The 19,397-nt window shown below is 46.9% G+C and overlaps 3 protein-coding genes across 3 annotated transcripts in view; all 3 read left to right on the top strand.

Annotated features, from left to right (window-relative positions):
* The first annotated feature begins 325 nt into the window (after nucleotides 1–325).
* Nucleotides 326–7,271, top strand: LOC128715773 (uncharacterized). Its single transcript, XM_053810687.1, has 15 exons — nucleotides 326–755; nucleotides 827–1,384; nucleotides 2,242–2,541; nucleotides 2,738–2,815; nucleotides 2,884–2,979; nucleotides 3,269–4,075; nucleotides 4,224–4,817; nucleotides 4,907–5,085; nucleotides 5,150–5,289; nucleotides 5,566–5,820; nucleotides 5,895–6,045; nucleotides 6,107–6,379; nucleotides 6,443–6,846; nucleotides 6,932–7,057; nucleotides 7,220–7,271. Exons 1-15 carry the CDS (start codon nucleotides 326–328, stop codon nucleotides 7,269–7,271), a joined length of 4,443 nt encoding a protein of 1,480 aa, XP_053666662.1.
* Nucleotides 7,272–11,424: 4,153 nt separating this feature from the next.
* LOC128712151 (CWF19-like protein 1 homolog) lies at nucleotides 11,425–13,199 on the top strand. The gene is made up of 4 exons (XM_053807045.1): nucleotides 11,425–11,444; nucleotides 11,515–11,681; nucleotides 11,743–12,169; nucleotides 12,236–13,199. The coding sequence occupies exons 1-4, from the start codon at nucleotides 11,425–11,427 to the stop codon at nucleotides 13,197–13,199; spliced, it is 1,578 nt and encodes a 525-aa protein (XP_053663020.1).
* A 2,781-nt stretch (nucleotides 13,200–15,980) lies between these two features.
* Nucleotides 15,981–19,397, top strand: part of LOC128711484 (calsyntenin-1) — a 72,041-nt gene continuing 68,624 nt past the window's right edge. The window contains exon 1 of the mRNA XM_053806361.1: nucleotides 15,981–16,104. Within this exon, the coding sequence (XP_053662336.1) occupies nucleotides 15,981–16,104 (124 nt within the window). The remainder of the gene's footprint in view (nucleotides 16,105–19,397) is intronic.

The raw sequence follows: 19,397 nt of genomic DNA, 5'->3' as shown, positions 1-19,397 counted from the left end.
ACTTTAGTACATGAAATGAGAAAACGAAGAACTAATTTGTTCCACAAGCATATAATTATTCTCGTCCATTACTTTCATTCCAGATCGGTGGATACTATGAAGTGGTGACATGCACGCAAGATGCAGAAAACATTTTCTGTTTAGGCCCTCACCTTCGAACGATACCTAATAGTAACTTTAAATCATAAATTCGTTTCACTGCCACTACACCCTCTTTGTGCATTTTTTTTCGGAAACATTCGAATTCAAACCCCGTTCCTCATCATCCCATACGGACGTTGAGCTCACCAGGTGACATTAGCAGCAGCTGCTGCTCGAGTTCGCTATGCGCAAAAAGCAAAAGCTCCTACCGGGGCTATCCGATCTAACCGTACTCGTCCTGCTCGCTCGGTTCGCACTGGTGCTCGGTCAAACGACCTGCAACAACGGCCAGGGACGTGTACTGTACGAGCGACTCCCGAACCAACAACTGCAGGGCTTCGACGATGACGTCGTGCGTGATTCGGCACCCCCGTTTCGGGTGCTGGAAAAGTGTCAGGACCTCTGTTTACGTGACCGAACTGCATCGAACAATCTTGGGCGAGCCTGTACCAGCTTCGACTTTCAGCCCGGTAGTCGAATTGCATCGTTCAGTGGGAGCGTTGAGTATGAGGAATCAACGTGCTACCTAACGCGGGAACAGGCAGCTCCCGAGGGCATCGGGAATTTGATGCTCGTACCGAACAGTGTACATTTTACCGAAGTGTGCATCACCTGTAAGTAGAGTTGTAAAGCGACCGATTTTCAGGCACAACTTACTCATGTTTTGTGTACTAAACACTAACAGCTAGTCGACCTGATCGAGAATGTCCCAGCCGAAGGTACGTGTTCGAGCGTCATCCAAGAAAGAAACTGAAACTTCCAGTATCCGACATCAAGGAAGTGACGGCGGCCAATCGCTCCGACTGCGAAGATAAGTGCTTGAACGAATTCTCATTCGTGTGTCGATCGGCTAACTACGATTCGACATTGCGCAGCTGCGCCATGAGTCGATTCACCCGGCGAACGCATCCAGAACTCCTAGAGGACGACCCAAACTCCGACTACCTAGAAAACACTTGCCTGAACGCGGAACGACGCTGCGATGGGCTGATCGTGTACGTGAAGGAAGAGAACAAGCGTCTCGGTGGTCCGTTTGAGGTGGAAATTTTCAACAACATGACGCTGGAAGAATGCCAATCGCTTTGTTTGCGCGCGGAGAAGTACTTCTGCCGCTCGATCGAGTTCGACGATCAGACCAAGCAATGTATTCTATCGGAGGAAGACTCCGTGTCACAGAAGGACGACCTTAGCATCAGTTCCAGCCCGACGCATCACTTCTACGATCTTGTCTGTCTGGATAATCGTAAGTATGAGTCCTTAAAGTGCACCAGTCTCATTCCTCCCTGACCGGGAAGGATGGCTAACCTCGCTTTGCGCTTCGCTTGCCTTTACCCCGGATGTGGAAGCTACATCCCCGGGTGTGCGGCCGTTCGGTGTTTTGGAGCCCATTGGATTCTCCCATCAAGGTTCGACTCTTGCTGAGGTGGTGACTGATAGGTACTCCACCGACATCGGTAGAATGCTCAATCGCGCTCTTATCATTCATTCGGGAAAGTTAATCCGCACGCTTAACCGCTACATAAGCTTAAGTATCTCAAAGGCACGCTTGCATACAAAATGTCCATATGAACCTCTGTAGCTAATGTTCTTCCTAGACCCACATCCTCTAAACCTTAGATCATGCATCTCAAGGGACGCTTCCAACGCTTCCACTTCCCCAATGTCCAGCTTCAATTGTTGAGGTCAAATTTGTGTTTTGTTTTGTACTCCTTTGACATACGTACAGTTGTAGTTGTAGTTTTCCACCTCGCGCTGGTGGCTGCTGAGACGACGGACCTCATCCAAAAAGGCCCGCCAAAGCATTCGCCGACCCTGTCAGCGATTTCCTTCCCATCTCAACTTCGGGAACTCGCCAAATAGGCTACTCACTTGTCCCTGGCTCTCGGTATTAGCAGATTTTTGGACAATTTTTCTCAAAACCTACCTTTTACACACATCCTACCGGCTTTTGCCCAGCATGAACCAAAACAGGGGGAATCCAATGGGCTCAAGAACGCCAAACAACCAGCGCCAATAAACGTTTAAAAACAAAGCGAAACGACATCCAGACTAAACAGTACACAAAACCCTTTGTTCTCGTTTGTTCGATCCTCGTCCCAGAGCGTGGTACCGAATATCCGGACAACTCCGTCACGTCCCATCTGTTTGCGAGTGGCCGCCGGCCCGATACCGCCTTCCAGCGCTATCGCAACTCGCGGCTGGGCGGTGAGTTTCACTCGGAAATCACTGGCAGGTCGCTTAGCGAGTGTCTTGACGAATGCCTGCGGCAGACGAGCTTCCAATGCCGGTCGGCCGTCTATAGCGATCGGTTCCGCACCTGTCGTCTCAGCCGCTACAACCAGCGGGACGGTATGCGCATCATCTACGATGCCGATTACGATTACTATGAGAATTTGATGCGTGAGTATCTTGTTGCCCGCCGGGCGGGCGGGGATTCTTTTATCTTCTTCTTCTTTCGGTTATGATTGAATCCATCCCTTCCCCCTCCCATCACCTTCCCGCTGCTTTATTACACCCTTGCTATCCACCGATGCTCCTTGGGTTCCCTTCAACCGCTTCATCTTCGAATACCGATTCTCATTGAAATCTTTCAAAGCGCACCTAGTTGGGGGAGATACGGACACGACCAATGGACGACCGGATCCTACTGATTGGCGACCACCTTACGGAGGAGGTAGGTCATTCTTCCACCGAATGGAGGGCTGGGTTAATATTCAATTTGATCTCTTGTTTCCTTCACAGATCGCGATCGGGATCGTGTGCCGGATGATAGGCTACCTCCAGGACGTTATCCGCCCGGCGATCGGTACCCGATGGGACCGAGACCAGACTATGGAGGTAAGTTACCTGTTTTACGCCTCTCTTACATTCGTTGCACCTTGTCAATAATGTGTATGTGTGGTGGGGAAAAATGCATCCAAGGCAAAGTTCACACACTCTCATCTAAGTAATGGGTCAGTTGTCCGAACGAATGCGTTGAATAACTGAAAGAATGCTTCCAAAGAAAGCTTTATGTCATTCTCAAGTACATGTGCTCACCCCGCATAAAAAAAAACACTCGAAAAGCACTGTGAACCGTGCTGGAGTACAAATCCTAAGCGCACTTCCTCACTTCCCGTTCTTGCAGGTGAACCTTTCCCCGGTGGCTATCCACCAACGGATCGCTACCCTGGGGTTACCGACCGTTATCCGGCCGGACCCGGTACCGACCGCTATCCGACCGGAGGCGGTGACTACGATGGACGCTATCCGCCCGTGTACGACAATCGCTTCCCAGGCGATCGGTACGGTCCAACGGATCGTTATCCGGGAGACCGTGACCCCGATCCTATGTACTCGGGACCGGGAGGTCCCATGCGGTATCCACCGCCACCGCCCGATTCACGCTATCCGTCCGATTCGCGCTATCCGTCCGATTCGCGCTATCCGCCCGATTCGCGCTATCCTCCATCGATGCCGGATTCACGCTATCCGATGGATCGGTACCCACCTCCACCGGATTCACGCTATCCTTCTGATTCGCGCTATCCGCCCGATGCACGCTACCCACCGACCCAACCGGACTCTGGCCGGTATCCACCCGGACCAGCGCCGGATTCGCGCTACCCACCACCTCCCATGCATTCACAACGTCCAGACTCGAGGTATCCAATGATGGCACCGCCGGCCACACGCTACCCCCCGCCCCACTACATGCCCCACATGTACGGGTCCGGCGTGTATCCAGTGGTACCGTCACGAGCTCCACCAAACCGTGGTTACCCACCGGACCCTTATCCGGCACCGGTACGCCCAATAGACAACAATCGTTACCCAGGGCCGGAAACGCGCTACCCACTCGAACCGATCGGTGCCCAGGGTCGTTATCCTCCAGCTACATCACCGAATGTCTCACCGTTCCACAAATACATGACCGGACCGGGCCGTCCCGCGGGTAAGTATTTACCTTGTTTAGCTGTGCAATCCATGTTCACTCACCACGTTGATAACATCAAACGTCAATCTTTGTCACATCTGAGTGTAGTAAATAACGAGTTTAATCAGCAGTGGACAGTACCTAACCTTATGGTTATCACCTTCAGGTTACGATCCTTACATGGGAGGTTATGAACCGCAGCGAGGCTATGTCGATGACCGGTACGGTGGATATTACCCCACTGGTGGTGGTCGCCTACCACCACCACAAATGCCGGCATTCCCAGACCGTGATCGAGGTTATAGACGACCAGCAGTCGGCATGGCACCGGATGGTGGCGGCTATCCATTTGAAATTCCCTACGGACCGTCCGGTACAGGGTACGATAATACACTCGGCGGAGGAGACGGTTTCGGTGGTTACGGACCACAGCGACCGTACGAAACGCGCTGCGACAATACGGACGTTTTCAAGCAGGTGGCCTCGAAGCGCAAGATGCGCAAGCAGTACATCCGGCGCGTGATTAATGCGCCTTCGCTCGGCATCTGTCAGCAGGAGTGTGTTGGCGCGCGGGACTTTATGTGCCGTAGCTTCAACTATCGCGACAGTGCACCGTACGAAACGGAGGGCAACTGTGAGCTGAGCGATCGGGATTCGCGCGACCTAGAAGTCCCTAGTACGCAGATGTTCGAGAGTGACAGTTCCGACTACTACGAGCGTACACCGGGACGTGGAGGTCCTCAGGATGAGTGTCTCGATGGTAAGCTCGTGTAGAGATAATAAAATAAGCTCCGAAGCTACGTAGTTGATTCACATGTAATCGTTGTTGTGTTTCGTTTGTCTTACTAGTCGGCCAAGTTTGTAACGAGGATGGTATGGAATTTACGCTCCGCACACCGGAAGGCTTTGTGGGACGTATTTACGCGTACGGATTCTACGATCGGTGCTTCTTCCGCGGAAACGGTGGCACAGTGAACGTACTGAGAATAAGCGGTCCCCAGGGATATCCAGAGTGTGGAACGCAACGGGTAAGAATGGCTCTAAACCAGACACATATTCCACTGGTAATTGACACTATCCGTCCACTTGCAGTACGGTGACACGATGACAAACATCATAGTGGTACAGTTCTCAGACAACGTACAAACGGGACGCGATAAGCGATTCAATTTAACGTGCATGTTCCGAGGGCCTGGAGAAGCTGTCGTCACATCGGGATACATTGGCGCAGGGTAAGGAAAGGCTTCCAAGATTCTCAAATACTCCCTTAGTTTAAGATGTCTTGCATGAGTAAGATCACCCACGTTACCCTGCATGAAACTCGAAGTAACTAGACCTAGACTAGCTACTAACAATATGTGTACCGATCGAACGAACTTTGCTACGTTCATGTTATGATGTGAATGGGATCGCGTTCCAACCGGCACCATGACGCTGTTCGGTCTCCAATTCCGCCATGAACATGATTCGCAGACAAAGAACATCCAATACACGCTTCTCACGCGCAGCTTCAATTCGATTGACAGATCCGGCAGCCCGATCCCGATTGAGTATCTGCCAGCGGAGAACTCGATGAGCAACAAGGTACGTTTGATGATACTGTACCAGGGCCGCCCAACGACCACGATCGCCGTCGGTGATCCACTGACGTTCCGACTGGAATCGCAAGATGGTTACAGTCACGCAACCGACATCTTTGCGACGAACGTAGTTGCCCGGGATCCATACTCTGGACGCAGTGTGCAGCTGATCGATAACTATGGGTAAGATTTAGAGCGATGGAGTAAAAAGGGAAGTCAAGGTGTCGTCTAACCTGTTGTTTGTTTCGTGTTGCCAGTTGTCCTGTTGACAGCTTGGTGTTCCCAGAACTTGGAAGATCCCGAGATAACGATGCATTGGAGGCACGGTTTAACGCATTCAAGATACCGGAATCAAACTTCCTCGTGTTTGAGGCCACTGTAAGAACATGTCGCGGAGGATGTCAACCGGTAGGTTACACTGTAGACATTGGTTTGTTTGCACGTATTGAATTCAACTCCTTCTTGTTAGGCATACTGCCCAGGACCAAGCGGCCGCTCAGAACCTTCGTTCGGACGTCGCAAACGGTCAATCGAGAATGCGACGGAAACGATCGGTACGGCCGAACCCCTAGTAGCCGGAACTGATGGCCAGGAAGACGATGTAGTGTCCATCGTAAACGGTACAGTGGTGAACGATAACGCAACCAACGCTAAGGAAAGGGACGCCTCCGACACGATAGCGGCCGAGGCAGATGTAACGAGCCCGGGTGAAATGCCGGAACAAGTGCGCGAAATGATTGAGGTATTGCGGGGAGCGGCACAGAAACATCCACCGAAGCTTGACGGTTTAAATAATAATTCAAAGTCTCGCTTCTTTCGCCCACTGCAGGTGTTCCAATCGCGCGAAGAGATGCAACAGGACACGGTCGCACGCAAAATGGTGGCACCGATCGAGTCCGTCTGTTTGACGCACGCCGAGTACTACGGGCTGATCAGTGCGGTCATATTGCTCATCATTCTGCTGATCAGCATCACCTTTGCGGCGGGAATCGTGTATCGAAGCTATTGGAAGGTGTTTATCAAGAACCGTACACTCGACCGCAGCTCGCCGGTGAATTCGTTTAGCCCGTCCGCGCTGCACAACGCGTCCGGCAGTCAGTTTGAGGCATCTGGGCGGACGCACTCCACGGCGAGTCGGGGTGGACCCCACGTACGTACACCGGGTGTATCGCTGTTTGGTAGCGGGCTACAGAAAACATTCGCTACCGGGTAAGTGGAGATCGGATGACAAAGTGTTACTGATGCACTAAGCCTTGAAGAACTTCCATTAAACCTGTCCTACTTACCTCCACAGAAACCTGTCACGCATGTGTCAGATACCGGTGATGAACCCACTGTCCCGAAATGGTGCTACCAAAAGCGAATTTGATGACCCCAGCGAACCGATATACACTGATCCGTCGCTTTTCGAACGATCAAGGTAGTGTTGCGCATCATTCTTTTCTCAGCGTTCCATCTTTCTACCTCAGATCCTCAAGGATCTCCTACTGCGTCTATCTCTCTACATCATCCTGATCCTCTTTCTTTTGCGCTTTCTTGCAATTGCAGAATATAAAACCCTCCACTTTGAACACTATTTCAGATCGCTGCGCAGCATAGCCGTCGATCAAACGGAGGATGCCAACAATGTCTAACCACACGGAAATGTCTGAACCTTACAGTGGCGAAACGAATCGGAACCATAGCATTGTAGGATTTCTTCAATTTACGCACCCAAAACGAGAGCCAAGTGCGCATTAGAGTTGCATTAAGTACTGGAAGCAGACACTTTAGTGCCACGGTCGATGGTCATTTTGCTACCATGCCGCGCACAGGAGGGGGACATATTTATTTGCTAGAACAGGGGAACAAGCAACTCCACTACAAGGAATCACATTTCAATACACAGCTAATAAGCCAGAACCTTCAACTGAAACTCTACATTTAGAGTATAACATAGCTTAGCAATTAGACAGAGTGTTTGCGAATACTTCCGGCCCTTGATGCTAGCAGGGTGTGATTTGCATTACCCTACAATAAACACACAGCTAAACCAAACTTAAGCTCATAACGTTAAGTACTGTGATTGAAGTGAAAGCACAAACACACACACACACACACATACACACTCCTTCCCCAATGACTCGAGAACGATAGTCGGAGATGGTTTTGTTTGTAGCTTCGTCATCAGATCGCATCAGATGCTACCGTAGCAAACTGGTTGAAGAATCACCATACGTAAGCGTAATTGTACGGCGCGGTAGGAATTAGGCGTGTAGGAATATAAATACATACTTTATTAATAACCATTAATTCTTTGCTGAAAGGATACCGTATACGGGAAGTAGAGCCGCCTGCAGCACTTCATCTAGTACTAGCGGGTGTCCGGTGTATGATATGGGGGGACCTGAAAATTGAGGGACGCGATTGTTGCTGTTCTATATTTATTCGACTTAATAACAACAATTTAAAACAAAACCCCTGCTAACCATTCTTCTTCTATCGTAGGCTTAAGCAATCGTCAGTGGAACGCAAAGTGGCGTCCACCTAGAAGCTAAACTTTTAGCTACATAGCACCCTGTCTCTAACAGCTAGGCTTTTTAATGGAGAAAAGTTAATAAATAAGCAATTCAAAATTTTGAACCACCATGATGTTTAATTGTTTCTTCGTGTTCGTTTGTTTCTTCACTAACGCTTCAAGGTTACTGCTCGATCGTTGCTGATTGATCCCAGCGAAAGAAATCACGATCCCCATCAAACGAACGTGCGGTCGAACGAACGTGTCACCGAGGGTGGTTTAATAACCAGCGAGAGTTTGGAAAAGCGTGACAATTTTGCACACTTCACGCGACATAACAGACCGAAAGGTGTGAGACAAACAAAAAACAATCACGGGCAAAGAATGTGACTAACTATTCACAACATGGCTAGGGTTATGCTGGTGGATGATAGTTTTTGGAAGCGCGCAACCACAACCATCTACCAGTTACGATCAAGCGTTCGCTTCCGTTAGAACGGTTTTAGTTTTTTTTAGATTCTTGTTTAATGCTCCAAATCGTTGGAGTTTATTTTTCAAGTCCATTAATTGACCATGGAGATCGGGAAACTGTGTCTTTTAGTGCTGGTAATTGAATGTGCTAAAATTGCTGTCGGCACATCAGTGCAGACACAAACAAATGGAACAGGCGTTTGTGAAGCGGTAAGTTCAATCGGGACCCTCCTTAACGTCAGTGAAATATTAAAAAGAGTTCTCTCTGTCCTAGACACTCTGTTCCAAGCTGGAGTACTACGATAAACTCAAGCAAAAGTGTCGTGATTTTCCTGGTGGTGGGTTTCTTGTCATTATGGATCACGTAAGTGTTTCAACCGAGTTTCGAGTGAGTTCGATCCGATTGATAAAGCAATTTTCGCTCTCTTTTGTAAAGTCTACTAAATGTGCCAACGGTGACAGTGGTTTGCATACGTTCAGCAGGCGCGATTTCTACTACGTTTGCCATCCGGATGGAGTGATGATCGGTCTATGTCCGGATAATACGGTGACTTTTTCTACAACATGCAATGCTGATCGTACACCTGCACACTCTAATCCCAAATGTAATATATGTTGCAGGTTTTCAGTGATACAGAGAAACGTTGCATTGGACAAACGTTAAATCAACCCAACACGATCAAGGTGCATGATGAGTCACGAAACTGTAACATTATCGTGCCGGATTGTAGTGGAGTTGGTAGGAATGCTTTTCAGGTGTGGTTCAGTTTTAAATTGTTGGTTTTATATGTGCGCCATTTTCCATTTTCTAGGACTATTCCCGATACCATCCAACTGTTCTTTTTATTTCAAATGTCAAGAACATAACTACAACTTCCACCAGTACGTTTATCAGTGTCCTTCGGGGACTTTCTTTCATCCGGATCTGCAAAAGTGTTCGTCCTCGAGCAAGTGCTACGAAGCGCAGGCAAGTGATACTTATTGACAAGGCACCAAGTCAAAGTCATCCTTCATTATGCTTTTCCCATTCAAGGAGGAAATTTTACACAACTTTAGCAAAGACTATTTCCCAGAGTGTCACATACATGGTCAATTTCGTACGGCAAAGGATTGCTTGCTGTACTATCGCTGCGTTCCCAACGTAGATGGCTCTTTCTATCAAATTCGCTACGAGTAAGTCACATTAACCGACATCGTTTTAAACTGACCACTAATAGAAATGATTTTATTTCCCCCCAGATGTCCTTACAAGATGTATTACAATATCGAGAAGGAGATTTGCGTACCAGAACATTTGCAATGCTGTGATTATATTCCACATGAACGAATAATAGAAAATTATAAACAGCAACACAAAATTGATTCCAGTACGTCGAATCCACTTCCTACGACGGTTATAAGTGCTATCAATACGAATATTACATCCAGCATTCCGATGTACTACGATACGACACAATCATTGTATGAAGACGAAGCGGAGTCACTAGTGCGCGAGACAAGTGCCACCACCGAAGTAGCATCATCTTATGGTGAGGATGAAGTAGTTGTAACCGAAAACTTTCCTGATTGTTATTATGACGAAACGAATGACAATGATCCTTCCGACATGGCGTTGGATCCGACAGAAGAGTATTACTATTCAACCCCGGTATATGATGAAGACCCCCAAAACACAATGGTTGAAGATTATCCATATCAGTCTAGCACTGAACCTGACCCCTATGAATACGATCTAACGTCTGTCACTTACTACGACACTACGACAGAAGCCGACAAAATGACCACTGAAATAACGAGACCCAAGTCCCGTCCAGGTTATGACGAAATGGAATGGGATGATGGTGCTTGGGACATTCCTGGACGGAAGCGTACTAGCCAACCCCCATTAACCACGGTTCTACCCGAGTATAACGATGAGCCTGTAAGCGTATCAAAGGATTATATAGAAGACGTTGAAGTGACTACGGAGTGGCCTGATCATTATCCTACAAGTGAATCGCAGTACGATTCTTCCACCATCGAACCGTACGAAGGATCGGCATGTGAAATGCTCTCTTGTAATGCGGAATCGTGTCTGGATGACAAAACATCCAACAGTGCTTACTCTCCCGTAGGTCCTGTCTCCAGCAAACCACAAAGTAGCATTACGGACCAAACTTCCATTGTACAAACGGCAGAAGCCATGCATCAAGAAAATGAAAACACCACAGCAAGTAGTAATGAAGCAATGGAAATTAATTGTACCACGGACACAGACGGAGAAATTGTGTGCAATGGACAAAAGTTAAGCATAAACGGGTACTTGGAGTTGCTAGGATATGCGTTCCAGTTCACCAAATGGCAAGATTTACCAGATGAACCGGCATGCGGGATTAAACCTACTTTAAAGTTTCATTTTACGCTAGAATATCCGTATAATTATGCTTTCAAAGCACAAGCGATAGATTATCGAACGACGTATAGCTACGACGATTCCTCCACGACTACCGTAGGACCGACAGAAGGTGAAGCCGAATCTGGTAGTTATGAATAGAGCTAATCTTAAAATATTTTACAATCAATGCTTTGAATACCTGAAATAGTTTTTTTTTATAGAATAAGTAATTTGGTAACGGTTTTTGGAACAAATAAAAAGCACGTGGTGTAGTCATTATTTTAAAATGATATGTTTGTACAAACCTTGGTTTGCCAGAAAATGTTGTTGTGTACAATTTAATCAAGCAATCAAGTTCTCGGTAAACGAACGGGATGTCAAATTATTTCTGATTTGGTTTTGTTTACGGTAACGAACCGCTTGCACCGGAGGGAATTTCACCGAAATGGAGCAGAAACTAAAGCTGTAGGTTGATGGCATTTGGCGGTTTACAGAAAACAAATACAATAACGTATATGCAAACATCTTTTTCTAGGCTAGTATGTGGCGACGTACGTGGGAAACTGAAGGCGTTTTTCGCGCGCATTGAGAACGTAAACAAGAAGAGCGGACCGTTCGATTTGGTGCTGTGCGTTGGTGATTTTTTCGGTTCCAATCCTGAAGTGGAAGTACTACAGGAGTACAAAAGGAATGTAAAGACAGGTAACGATTGCCGGAACGTTTAATGCTAACAATAAGCGATAACACATTGTTTCCGTCGCAGTTGCTGCACCGGTTTACATACTTGGCCCGACTCGCAAGGAACTCGCACAGTACTATGCAGACACCGATGATGGAGATATATGCACAAATCTTAGCTACCTGGGGAAGCGAGGCGTTTATACAACTTCCGGTGGTCTTAAAATTGCTTACCTCAGTGGCATTGCAAGCCCGGAGGAATCGACCGAACGCAATGAGTGGAGTTACGACAAAGCTGACGCGATTGCTGTGCGTGACTCGTGTTTAGCCAGCAAGGGTAACATGGGAGATTTTAGAGGCATTGACATACTGCTAACGTCACAGTGGCCCTTTGGTATGCAGGAGAATGTAAAGGACTGTTCCAAGTTGGTTTCATGGCTGGCAAATGCCGTAAAGCCAAGGTACCACTTCTGTGGGTTAAATGATGAATTTTACGAATCCCCACCATACCGGTAAGTTGAAAATGTCATAGTGGCAAGACTATTAGCTAAAAATTGTACACGTTCGCTTCACGTTAGAAATTTACCGGACAAAAGCACACAGATGGAGCTGGCTACTCGTTTCGTTGGATTGGCTAGCTTCGGAAATCCGGAAAAGAAGAAACACATTTACGCCTTAAGCATAACGCCGGTGGAAAAGATGCGTGTGCTGGAATTGATACAGAAAACCACCGATGAAATTCCTTCCCCTTACACAGGGTTATCGCTGCTTACAGAAAGTCAAGGTGCCGCAGTTGACAAGAAAGACGATCAATACTTCTACGATATGAACACGTATGATGATAATCGGCGAAACAAGCGCAGAAGCAACGAACCCAACCAGGGCCAGAAGCGTGCCAGACCAACGTTCGATCAGGAGACGTGTTGGTTTTGTCTGTCTGCCGGTAGCATCGAGAAGCACTTGATCATATCGGTGGGGGATTATTTTTATCTAGCCCTAGCGAAGGGACCCATCACCGAAACGCACATCCTGATCCTCTCCATCACACACATCCAGTGCGCGGCGCTGCTGTCCGAGGCTCAGTGGGCCGAGCTGGTACGCTTCAAACAAGCGCTCGCACAGTTTTACACCGACCGGGATCAGAAAGTGTTCTTCTACGAGCGCAACTTCAAAACGGGCCACCTGCAAATCAACGCCATCGGTATCGATGAGAACGTAGCGTGGAAGATACAGCACGTGCTGGAGGATAAGGGTGAAGAGTTTAGTGTTCAGCTGGAAAAGGTACCGACGCTGAGCGGGCCGAGTGATCTGCCAGAACGGGGACCCTACTTCGTGGCGGAACTTCCCGACGGGACGGTCATGTTGACGCGACAAATGAAAGGGTTTCCGTTGCACTTTGGACGGGAGGTTATCTGTGCGGATAATTTGCTAAACTGTGAAGAAAAAGCCGACTGGCGGCAGTGCAACTGCACGAAGGAGGAAGAGGACGAAATGGTGAAAAACTTCCGCGAAAGTTTCAAACCGTACGATTTTACAGTTTAATGGAGAACATATATAATTAAAAAACGCATATTTGGAATAATTTGCTGCTTTTCTACAGCGATAAAATGAGAAAATCAGCACAAAAAAGGCGTTTTGTTTGAAATTTAAATAAAAATCACTCAATGCAATCTAATTCAATATGGCGTCCAGCTGGGCGTATGATATCACCTGCTTTTTTAGGCACCAAAACAGCACCTTACTGTCATCACACCTTGCCCCGCTAATCCGTGCTGCTCCGACTATCCGGCAACATGTTCAAACGCATTTTCTTGTTTTTTCATTCGCTTTGAAGGTTTTACGCAGCTCACATACACTGCTGTCGTGCAGTGCTTGCCGGAGAAAATCGTCGAAAAATCCGTCACTGCTGGTAAGGAAGCCGGAGCACGGCAACATTTACGTGTGCGCGTAAGTGGGCAAAATTCACGCGTGCGTACTGTGGTGGTGGTGCACAACGGGTGTTCGCCGTACAACACACACTCACGCAGTGCTCGCAGGGTGGCAAGCTTCCCAGTGCAAATTCGGTACGGAGTTTTCGTCGCGCTGACGCGTTCTCGTCGTGCTCGTGAAAGGTGTCACACATTGTGCTGTCAGAGCCGTGGTGGTGTTTCAGGTGAATAAAAACAGCAGTGCTGCAGCGTCACACAGTGCGTGCGAGGTGTGATTTTTCACGCGTACAACCCATAATTCACAGCAGGGAATCGTGTGCGGGTGGGGCGGGGGTTTGTCCGACGTGTTGTGTGAGACCGATTAAGGTGGTGCACTGCATACACGGAAGGGGCGGGGTGTAGAAAACAGGGTGCAAAAGGAGTGTGAAAACGGAAAAAACAACAAAAACCGATTGTATCCAATGTGCGTGTGTGAAACGCCGTGTGTTATCCTGACTGTGTGTGCGTACAAGTTCTAACTGTGTGACTCATCATCAGTAGCAGCAAATTGTGTTGTTACGGGGGTTTTTTTTTTGCTCGTCTTACCTCATGTTGTTGATGTTTTGCTTTAATTTCTTTCAATTCCATTCCACTTCCGGCAATTCCGGTAAAGAGCAATAAAAAAAAAACCACCAAACCATTCGACTTTGCAACAACCACCCTTGTTCCTTTCGAAATCCTTCTCATTGCCGCACTTGTATGTGCAATTCAGGTGTGCGTAACCTTTTCGAAACACGCACTCTAGGTCAACGCAAGCATGAAACACACTTGGTTTGTTGATTCAAGTGCAGTTAATTTTCAGCAGTCCCCCACCACCAAAGAAAAGTTCGCAAGTGCGTGTAACCATAGGAACTGAAGAAGTTACCCACGTATTTTATCACGTTTTCAGTCAAACTGTACAAGTGAAAGCAAAATCCCAACATCGCCTCCTCTCGTTTGAGCATCTTGTGTTTCCCGTTAGAATGTCAGAGGCTGCCTTGTTGTCAGAGGCTGGTTTGTCCAACATCGCGCGCGGGTTGCTGCAACTTCTTCGAACGACTTCGAAAGGCCCGCGAAGCAAACCTGTTTTACGAAAAAGGGTTGGAAGTGTAAGCTACGAAAATGCACTCTGCTGTGTTAGTTGCGAAATAGTGTGGTGCAGTTGAAGAGCAAATTTATAGCTCTGATTCGGGGTACAGGTGCAATGATGTTTGTCGAAAACAATCCCAAAGCTGGGTGCATGCCACGAACTTTCTTTGTAGACAAACTCACGTCAAACTTCAAAGTTGTGAAACAAAGCAGCATGCTGTGATGAACGTTTAATGTGACATCCCTGCCTTTATTGATAAAGTTCCAAATGGCATCCAAAATGGAACAAAAGTTAGAAAATGCACACGTCTAGCAGAAAACATCAAGGAATTTCAAGGATTTTACGCCATCAAATTCACCTGCTTCATTGTGCTACACACAGTGCTGCTGCTGTTGTCGGGTGTATTTGTATTGCGGGTTCCCCATTTACGCTAGTGTTCGTGCGAACCCCGTACCTTATTCGTTGTTCGTCCTGTTTTACCGTACGTGTATGCGCGTGTATGGGTGTGTGTGTGGACGCACTCATCAAAATTTTATGCTGTGGTTAAGGAAAAAAAAAGGATTGCATACATTAGCAGCGCACACTGGGCAGCGATGTTGTGTTACTTTGATGTGTGTTGTGCCTATTGTGTAGGGCTTGTTTTTGTTTCGCGTATGCATTGAGGAAAAACGAACGTATTTTCACGCTGCTCCGGCATTAATGCCAAAGTTCTTATAAGCTTTCCGTGTGTGTGTGTGTTTTTTTTTTCTTTCTTAAGTTAAAAGAGTTTTCTCGCCTGCCATTGTGTTTTGTGCACTTTTCCTAATTAAAATAGTTTTTTTTCTGTATCTTCTAGTGTGTTAGTGTATGCGTGTAATAAAAGTGTGCGTTTGTGCTTTTCCTAAAGGTTTATATAGTGTCGGATAGGAAGAAGGATCCATCCACACCAGCCAGGAGTTAACAGTGCCGGAGAGGCCTCCGCAGTGTGTGGGAATAGATTTCCCACTGGCCCTATCCCCAAGCATGGAATAACGGTGCGCACTGCTGCAGGAAAAGTGTGTGTATGTGTCCAAGTGTTTTGTGTAGTGTTCAGCTCGTTGATTTAGTTACTTGCAGCTATTGCTAGTAAACATCGGGGAAATTATCGCAAATAGTACAGTATATACACAGACGACAGTCCCGGTGGGAACCGTCCAAGATATTTGATTCCTTTGTGCTCCCCGCGCGTGTAGGAGTGGTGCCGAACGTGTTTTGCTTCGAAACAGAAGCATCCGTGTTTGTGTGCGTGCGTTGGTGTGTCGTAACGCAATGATGCCGGCGAAAGGATTTCTCCTTACGCTGCTGGTGCTGGTTGCTAGCAGCAGTTTCCATGGCCATCATCAGGTGAAGGGAGAAAAGTATGATGATGAGGACGACTACTACGACTCAAGAGGTAAGTGTGTTGTAGAGGAATGATTTACGTTGCTTACCTTTTATCTAGAGTAGTGGTAACAACAAACTTGGGATAATCTCAGCAGTCGAAACTCTTGGTCTAGAGCAATTGCATATTTCTAAATTTGAATCGTCGAATTTTGGGTACTAGGGGCCTTCAATGCCTTCATCCAATCAAGTATAATCCAAGCAGTTATCAAGTATTATAAGTTCGAATTTGTCGAAACGTTTCACCCCGTGCATGAAGGAAATTTGAACTCAGGACGGTTGGGATGGAACGACATGCAAAAGCCTTCATGGCTATGAAGCCTCACGATTTAAGAAACGAATCAGAGCAATCATATCGCTCCTACTACTTGTTTCCCTGCCTAGTTAGTACGAATATCTAGACATATTCAAACTCAAAGTCTACAGAACTCGGAATTCTCCCATTGAAATACATCGTGAATCGTTTTAATTATGTAAAGTAGGCAAATTATTGTTCATATTTAGGGCATATTAACCAGGACATTTTCACCGTTCTCCAATAAGAGGTTATTTCATCGCAATTAAGATGCTTTCATTACCATCCACCAGTACCAGCGATGCCAGAGCGAATGATGCGATGCGGGGTGTTTTCATTTCGACGAAATATTGAAAGCAAAACCATCTCATTAAGGTGCAACATCGGTAGCAGCTGGTGCTACTACGTGTTACCTTTTTGAGGGCACTCGCCTTACCCGACAATCTGCCCGCCTCCAACTCACCCTATCTTCCGCCCCTTCGCTCTTGCATCTTAAGTTGCTCATTACGCTTAAGAAACGCCATGAATTCCATTTTGAAATAAACTCAAGATGTTGAAGTTCTCTAGCGCGTACTAGAGATAGCAGCGGTGAAATTATTTTACAAGCATAAATCTTACAAAACAGTTTCCTGGGTCATTATTTAATATGTAACACCGAGCCTTCGTTGTGCTCGAGCATCTTTGCGATGCGTATGATAGGTGGTTGGCGGTACTTTCGTAAAACTCTTATCAGTGACCATCTTTCGCAGTTTGCTGTTAAAGTGTTGCTGGAATTAAAATTTTATTTCCCTTATCGCTTCGTATTGCCACCTACATCTGTAGCACTGACTGACAAGTACGATGACCGTGGCGAAACTGGAAAGCATCCAGCGAGGATATCTTGCGTCCTGTTTGATTTGTGTTTCCATATTTCCCATCTCGCTAGTGTAGCAGAGAGTGTTTTATTTTATTTTTCTAGAAATCTAGGAAAAGCATACACATAACATACGCAGCACACTCCATTATAGTGTCAGTCACACCCGGTGCGGCATTTGGTGTGACACAGTCGACAGTGCCCGTCGTGCTATTTATTCTCAATCTAAATTCAGTCAACCAAATTGAAATTCCACCCGCTAGCATGGTGTTGGATGGGGCCAAGGGCCCCCCGAAAGCCGTGGTCTCGAATACGTCCTACCGAAGACCGTCGTGTTGCCTAGCTGTAGCTTGCTTTTATGCTCTTTTCTTCGTGCTATATTGTTTTGCGTCATTTGTTCATTTGTCCCTACATTTCTCATCGTTTTGCAATACAGAGTAATAGCAACAAAAGATTGCTGCTTGTTCATGAAACAAAACGGATGAGAGCAGGTCGCGTTGAACGTTTCGAAACCAGCCCAGTCCGAGCAGTGAACTTTTCATGTTGACCTTATATGTCCTTACTTTCCAACAAGGCTCCACGGGCATGTTATTATTCCGAAACCAAACTACAATGCTGGGTGTTATACTGTAAGCCAACATTTTCCTTACCATACGCAAAATTGTCTTTCATATCATACTTGTCATCGATGGTCCGGTGTCAAATATGGAACATAATACTCCACTCAAAATGCTTACGCTATCGAACCATTATGTCTTCACTTATTGGGTAAACCGACCAAAAGCTACCTATTCAAATCGTGGACTAAATTGCTCGTGTCTATCGATCCATATGGTGCATACCGCCCCGCATGCAATGATGTGTAAAATGAGCTTCGCTTGTCATTTCTTTTCGCTTCCCCAACATTAAACAATTATGCACAATGCCGTGTAATTATGATGCCTCGCCGTGCGAAAGGATAGTTATTATGCTGAGCGGCCAATCCCGTCCAAAGTTTAACCTTTTGATAGTTGCACGGCGATAAATCTTACCGCAATCAGGATTAGCAACCGAAAGACGACCCAGTTCTGCGCACCACCGAACACATCCATCCCTACCAACGACCACGTTTTTCGGTTTGTGTCTCGTTTTGTGCGTGTGTGTGTGTGTGTCTGGGGGAAGGCACGTCTTGATCGGGTCACGAAACATGGGTCTCATTATTAATCCGCCAAAGAAGCATAAATTGCATCTATACGATCTCGCCTTCCTTGCCACCCGTCCGGACATTGAGGACTAACGGAGGCAACTCAAACAATGGATCCTTAGCTTACGCTATTGTGTATTGTGCCTCCTGTACTTCTCTTCTTCAAGTCTCATCACGTTCAACTTCTGCTCGAAACGTCGAACCGGCAACTCGTCGGGGGACTCCTTTCGATTTCTCGATTGATTGTATTGTATGTGTGTCTTTGCCAGCTCTACGTCTTCAATGTGTACACACACACACACACACACACACACATACACACACACACACACACACTCCGTATGCTAAAAGCTCACTTGAAACCATTCGCCCACGCAATCCCATCCGACAGAGGGAGACAATTTCGGTTGGTTCCCGCAGAACTGCCGATCTGGGATGATGACTCCTCATTCGTGATTGAGTCACGGTTTGGTCTTTGCTTTTTGTGCACTGATGATGGCATAGTCTCCTGCAGGGAAACGGCGTGTATATTCATCGCAAAATCGATCTAAAGCTTTGTATAATGGCCGTGGGTCTCAACAAGTAACAGTCAGGTTTCAAGTTGATGAGTGGTTTGTGCTTTATGGCTTGCAACGTTTTGTAGGTGAATCGGAGTGGGATAGAGTACGCTCCAAGTTGAGATGCACGTAATTTCGTAGATTGGAGTTCCAATGGAATAAAAAGTTCCATATTTCTTATGATAAATGTATAATACGAATGGATAAATGGACAAGCACTCTGACATATTAAGCCCGAGGTGCGATATCTGGTGGTGTACTTGTTGCGGAATTTATAAAGCTACCCTCGCCAACACCGCAAGTGGACAAAATCCTTCCTGAGATTGGCATCTATGTGCGATCACCGTGCGAGGTACGCTTCACAGTGGAGCGCTCCTATTTACACGCGCATGGCATGATCTCCTGGGGGTGTGGAATT

This window comes from Anopheles marshallii, chromosome 3 (assembly GCF_943734725.1).
Source record: "Anopheles marshallii chromosome 3, idAnoMarsDA_429_01, whole genome shotgun sequence".
In the NCBI taxonomy this organism is placed as follows: Eukaryota; Metazoa; Arthropoda; class Insecta; order Diptera; family Culicidae; genus Anopheles; species Anopheles marshallii.
The sequence above is the reverse complement of the archived record's forward strand: the minus strand, read 5'-3'. Positions and strand labels throughout refer to the sequence as shown.

Coding starts and splice junctions, on each gene's coding strand:
- LOC128715773 (XM_053810687.1), top strand. CDS start 326: ATGCGCAAAAAGCAAAAGCTCCTACCGGGGCTATCCGATCTAACCGTA. Junction 2,980..3,268: donor ACCGAGACCAGACTATGGAG/GTAAGTTACCTG, acceptor CCGTTCTTGCAG/GTGAACCTTTCCCCGGTGGC. Junction 7,058..7,219: donor TCGCTTTTCGAACGATCAAG/GTAGTGTTGCGC, acceptor ACACTATTTCAG/ATCGCTGCGCAGCATAGCCG.
- LOC128712151 (XM_053807045.1), top strand. CDS start 11,425: ATGGAGCAGAAACTAAAGCT. Junction 11,682..11,742: donor CAAAAGGAATGTAAAGACAG/GTAACGATTGCC, acceptor TTTCCGTCGCAG/TTGCTGCACCGGTTTACATA. Junction 12,170..12,235: donor TACGAATCCCCACCATACCG/GTAAGTTGAAAA, acceptor GCTTCACGTTAG/AAATTTACCGGACAAAAGCA.